The sequence below is a fragment of the Mandrillus leucophaeus genome, unplaced genomic scaffold, assembly GCF_000951045.1.
Source record: "Mandrillus leucophaeus isolate KB7577 unplaced genomic scaffold, Mleu.le_1.0 Scaffold681, whole genome shotgun sequence".
Lineage (NCBI taxonomy): Eukaryota > Metazoa > Chordata > Mammalia > Primates > Cercopithecidae > Mandrillus > Mandrillus leucophaeus.
This window is the reverse complement of record NW_012107375.1, coordinates 872,466-878,640: the sequence shown is the minus strand read 5'-3', so window position 1 is coordinate 878,640 and position 6,175 is coordinate 872,466. Positions and strand designations below refer to the sequence as shown.

Sequence of the window (6,175 nt, the reverse complement as noted above, 5' to 3'; positions counted from 1 at the left end):
CGAAGTGTCCCCTAGAGGTGACAAGACTTGTGATAGTGTTGATTCTAACAAGCATGAGTCTTTCCTCTATTTTAGCACTGTGTGTTACTTACGTGCCAGTAATTTGCAGTTTATCCTTTGTTTCTAGCTAGGTAAGCTGGGAAATAGCATAGTACTTTGTCTGTGTGTTTATCTTCAAAATGTCCCAAATAGCCCTGGGAAAAAGGTCGTGCAGCTCAATGGGGGCTTTCAACTTACAATTTTCTTTGTTTTAGGCTCCATAAAAATACAGACTCACCAGTTCCTGCTTTGATGTGACATGTGACTCCCCAGAATACACCTTGCTTCTGTAGACCAGCTCCAACAGGATTCCATGGTAGCTGGGATGTTAGGGCTCAGGTAAGTAACCTTCCTTTTTTTTTTTTTAGTATATGTCCTGGTTTGGCCATCTGTTTTTTTTTTTTAAAAAAAAAAAAAAAAAAGGAAAAAAGGAAAAAAATATACTACTCTTGGACAGTATAAAAGTACCCCAAAGACTAAAGACATAACTGTGCCAAACTGTGCCATATAATAAAAAAAAGTCACTTCCCTGAGCCCTGAAAGGTCAGTGTGGGTAGGGTTACCTGGTCGCTACAGCGAGATCTGGGGGCGGGCGTCAGATTAGAGCCGGAACTGGTGATCTGCAACTTCAGTTCACCTTGAAGCAGGTCAGCTGAGCTGAGAGCGCTTGCACTGAGCCCTTCTGCGCTGCTGCTGTTGCCTTAGCGGTCTTCAGCATGTGTTTACTTCGGTTTGGGGTAAATGCTTTAGTGGTCAGCGTTAGTGAGCAGTGGTGATGCATTTTCAGATACGGGAACTGGTATATGGTTGGTTCCCTAGAAGGACACCCTCCTGAAAGCTGTCTCAGAACACCGGGGGCCATGACTAATAAATATCATGTGCTTGCCACACTCCTCCCATGGTAACTAAAGAGAGTACCCAGATATACATCTGTTCTTGAGACTCTAGAGGAGGATGAGTACTTTGTAAAAAGCTGGGGGCCCAAGTCATTCTAGGTCTGACACTCAGGTGCTGTGTCAGCTGCAGTTTGAACTAGTTGGCACCATTGTGTGGACTTTAGTTTTGTAAAAATGAATGGTTCCTTCAGGCTCAACATCTCAAGCTGTTTGTTGTTGTTGTTGTTTGTTTGTTTTTTTGTTTTTGTTTTTTGATTAGTGGTCACTCCACATTTGATGTTTTGACGTGTGGATTTCAGAACTTCTGTGTGGTAAAGCCGAATGTTCCAATTGAATTTTCCCTTTTTTCTCCCCCTAAGCAAAAATGTGGATTTTCACATATACAGCCATTGTGATTCCAACTGAGACCCTAAGTCATACTTTGTTGTGTCTCTCTTGTGGTTTCTGACACCTCAGTGTGAAGCTGTTGTAGACATCCATAAGAAATAGCCTGCTTAGGAATTATGTGAGGGCAAGGTTTGGCTGAAGGAGAATAGAAGGTGTGGAAGGAAGGAAGAGCATCACACTCCTCAAGTCCCAAATTTGATTCTGCTCCTGATCCTGTGACTCAAATTGTCATTCTCCTTTACTGCTGTGGGGTGTGCTCTGGGCCCGACTGACAGGACATTCTTTGTACTCCACGTATTTATGCTGGTGGGAGTTGTATGGCTAGTGCTTTGTGCTTTGTCTCAGAAATTGTGTGGACCAAATGTAATATGGGCAGTGAATGGGTTTCTTCTGGAAGATGTTAGGCCTGTAGGGTGGTTTGGGTTTTTAAGAGTCTTTTTCTCAGATCACACGAATGGATGTTATAAAACAGGCAATGTTGACACCATACAGTTTCTCCTAAGAAATGTACAGAGAGTTCAACCCGAGGAAGCTAATTGAAAGTAAACTTTTAAAAAGAAATATAGAAAGAGGAGATTTTTAAAATATCTTATTACCTATGAATGGGAAAGATGTAGCCATTTGAGCTTCAAAGAACTTTTGAGGGAATTCTCAAAGGACAGTACCTGTCTTTAGTAGATAAATGCTTGGTATCTATTTTTCTTCTTTTACTTTTTAAAGAATTACTAAAATAACACATGGATTTATAGAAAAATCAAACCACTTAAGAATTTATGAGGTGGCTGGGCGAGGTGGCTCATGCCTGTAATCCCAGCACTTTGGGCGGCCTAGGCAGGTGGATCACCTGAGGTCAGGAGTTCGAGACCAGCCTGGCCAACATGGCAAAACCCCATCTCTATTAAAAATACAAAAATTAGCTGGCTGTGGTGGCTCGCACGTGTAATCCCAGCTACTCAGAAGGCTGAGGCAGGAGAATCACTTGAACCTGGGAGGCGGAGGTTGCAGTGAGCCAAGATCATGCTACTGCACTCCTGCCTGGGTGACAGTGTGAGACTCTGTCTCAAAAAAAAAAAGTATCAGGTAAAAAAATGAAGGCTCCCTGCTTAGTCTCTGCTCCCACTACCCGGAATAACCACTGTTAATAGCTTAATGTAGATCCTTCTAAGACTAAACTATGCACTTTTTGTGTTATACAGGAGGGTGTTTTTTTTTTGTTTTTGTTTTTTTCTTTTTTTGAGATGGAGTCTTGCTCTGTCACCCAGGCTGGAGTGCAGTGGCGCAATCTCGGCTCACTGCAACCTCCACCTCCCGTGTTCAAGTGATTCTCCTGCCTCAGCCTCCTAAGTAGCTAGGATTACAGGCACCTGCCACCACACCCAGCTAATTTTTGTATTTTTTAGTAGAGACTGGGTTTCACCATGTTGGCCAGGCTGGTGTCGAACTCTTGACCTCAGGCGATCCACCCGCCTCCGCCTCCCAAAGTGCTGGGATTACAGGCGTGAGCCACCACGCCCGGCCTCAGGATGGTGTTATATATACATATTCTGCATTTATCCCTCTCATATATTTATCTCTGCCTCATTTCTTTTAAGTAGCAGTGTAGTCCAGGGCTGACTTACCATCATGCATTTCATTGTCTCTCTGTTGGATTTCCCAGTGGTTTGTTATTAAAAACACTACAGGATTGAAATTCCTCATGTGCCAGTGATTTTGAAGAATGGCTGCCTAGACTTGGAATTTCTGGTGGGTACCACCACATCACTGTCCAAGATGGCTATCCCAGTTCCCACAATAGTCTGAGAAAGTGCCATTTTCCCATACCCTCCCAGAATTGGACATACATCTTTTAAATTGGTGCTACTTGGATTATTACTGAGGCTAAACCTCAATAATCATTGTCATAGCTCTTAGTGTATTAAAGATGTTAACTCTTTGTCATGCAGATATTTTCCTATTTTGTCTTATGTCTTGATTCTTGTTTTTCTGATATATAATACTTCTGTTATGATTTCTTCTTTTGCTTTTATACTTAGGAAATCCTTTCTTACTCTTTTTTGAGAGGAGTCTCGCTCTGTCACCTAGGCTGGAGTGCAGTGGCGTGATCTTAGCTCACTGCAAGCTCTGCCTCCCGGGTTCACGCCGTTCTCCTGCCTCAGCCTCCCGCATAGCTGGGAATACAGGATCCCGCCACCACACCTGGCTAATTTTTTTTGTATTTTTGGTAGAGACAGGGTTTCACCCTGTTAGCCAGGCTGGTCTCGATCTCCTGACCTCATGATCTGCCCGCCTCGGCCCCGCAAAGTGCTGGGATTACAGGCGTGAGCCACCGCGCCCCGCCAGGAAATCCTTTCCTACTCGTAACAACAGATCAGTAGTCATCTGTATTTTCTTCCTAAAAAACCTGATGATGTATTATATTCATACATACGTATTTAATACATACAAAAGGGCCAGATGTGGTGGTTCATTCCTGTAATCCCAGCACTTTGGGAGGCTGAGGTGAGTGGATCACCTGACGTCAAGAGACCAGCCTGGCCAAGATGGTGAAACCCCGTCTCTACTAAAAATGCAAAAATTAGCCAGGCATGGTGGCAGGCGCCTCCAATCTCAGCTACTGGGGTAGCTGAGGCAGAAGAATCGCTTGAACCCAGGGGGCAGAAGTTTTGGTGAGCCGAGATCGCACCACTGCACTCCAGCCTGGGTGACAGAGTGAGACTCTGTCTCAAAAATAAATAAATAAATAAAAATAATAATGTTATAGTTAAGTTGTCCTGTGTTTTTCCTATGATTTAAAAAAATATCTGTTTTGTATTTAACTTTGGGGTGGGATAAGGTATAGCCCACTTAGTCAGTTGTGTCTAAGCCACTTGGTGAACCAGTCAATCCAGTCTTCACCTTTAACAAATGCTGATTTCTTGAAGTGAGCAAAATATCTCTTAAACTTTTTCCTGTTTTCTCTATAAAGTTGCTTTTTTCTGAATTTTTTCTTTATGAGGTTTGATGGCAGCCCTATCAGCAGACAATTGTTCATTCACCCAACAAATATTTGAGCATCTGCTTCAAGCCTGGGGCAGTGCTAAGCCCTAGAAGTGATATCTTCCCCTTATCCGGAGTGGGGCTACAGTGCTCATTCCAGAAGACTGAAGAAAATAGCAGATCATCACAAAAGCAGGTTTTACATAAATGAGGAGGAATCCACAGGGTTGTGTATATGTGTGTGTGTTTTAAATTCTGATGTAAGTTGGAGCTTTAGGATAGACTGTGACATTAGAGTAGTTTGTTTTGCAACTCATGTAATTGCGGGCTGATTTTTGTCTTGAATTATGATAATGGTAACTTTTTTCTGCTGAAACAATTCTGTATTCATCTTAGCTTGGTTGGGATGCAATAAAAGTTTTATACTGGTAAAAATGATAATTTTCTTCTATGAAGATTTTGAAGCTTTTCTGTAACAGCTGATAAAAATAAAGAGAGGGGCCAGGCTTGGTGGCTCATGCCTATAGCCCCAGCTGCTCGGGAGGATGAGGCGGGAGGATCCTATGAGCCCAGGAGTTTAGGCTGCAGTGAACCATCATCACACCACTGTACTCCAGCCTGGGCAGCCTCGTTCTTTAGAGTAAGACTCTGTCTCTTTTAAAAAAAAAAACAAAAAAAAACAAAAAAGGCTTTTAGTGAATATATTCTTAGGGTAGCAAGTGTAATTTTTGTCAATTACATTATTTGAATCTAATAAATACCCTCAAAGCTGAAGTTGAATTCTGATTTGGATTGAAAATACTTTTTATTTGAAGGAAGAGGGATAGAATAAATGATATGATTAAGGAAAAGGCTTCTTGTATAAGACCGGGGTTTTTTAAATGATTTTTTGAATAGTTAGATAGACAATATGGAATTAAAAAGGTGATATAAAAAATTATATGGGGCTGGGCACAGTGGCTCATGCCTGTAATCCCAGTACTTTTGGGAGGCTGAGGTGGGTGGATTACCTGAGGTCAGGAGTTTGAGACCAGCATGGCCAACATGGCGAAACACCATTTCTACTAAAAATATAAAAATTAGCCGGGCGTGGTGGTGCACACCTGTAATCCCAGCTACTCAGGAGGCTGGGGCAGAAGAATCGTTTGAGGCCGGGCGCAGTGACTCAAGCCTGTAATCCCAGCACTTTGGGAGGCCGAGACCGGAGAATCACGAGGTCGGGAGATCGAGACCATCCCGGCTAACACGGTGAAACCCCGTCTCTACTAAAAAAAAATACAAAAAAACTAGCCGGGCGTGGTGGCGGGCACCTGTAGTCCCAGCTACTCGGGAGGCTGAGGCAGGAGAATGGCGTAAACCCGGGAGGCGGAGTTTGCAGTGAACTGTGATCCAGCCACTGCACTCCAGCCTGGGCGACAGAGCGAGACTCTCAAAAAAAATAAAAGAATCGTTTGAACCCAGGTGGCAGAGGTTGCAGTGAGCCAAGATCGTGCCACTGCATTCCAGCCTGGGTGACAGAGTAAGAGTCCATCTCAAAAAAACTAATAATAGAAAAAAGTTATATGGGGCTGGGAATGGTGGCTCACGCCCGTAATCCCAGCACTTTGGGAGGCTGAGGCGGGTGGATCACTTGAGGTCAGGAGTTTGAGACTGGCCTTGCCAACATGGCGAAACCCCATCTCTACTAAAAATACAAAAATTAGCTGGGTGTGGTGGTGTGCGCCTGTAGTCTCAGCTACTTGGGAAGCTGAGGCAGGAGAATCGCCTGAACCCGGGAGGCGGAGGTTGCAGTGAGCCAAGATCATGCCATTGCCCTCCAGGCTGGGCGACAAGAGTGGAACCTCGTCTCAAAAATAAAGAAAAAAGAGTTATATTGT

At 43.6% G+C, this 6,175-nt stretch overlaps 1 protein-coding gene across 2 annotated transcripts in view; it reads left to right on the top strand.

Annotated features, from left to right (window-relative positions):
* The first annotated feature begins 254 nt into the window (after positions 1-254).
* Positions 255-6,175, top strand: part of MECP2 (methyl CpG binding protein 2) — a 67,701-nt gene continuing 61,780 nt past the window's right edge. For both annotated transcript variants that reach the window (XM_012002285.1, XM_012002286.1), the window contains exon 1: positions 255-378. In XM_012002285.1, the coding sequence (XP_011857675.1) occupies positions 353-378 (26 nt within the window). In that variant the 5' untranslated portion in view covers positions 255-352. The remainder of the gene's footprint in view (positions 379-6,175) is intronic.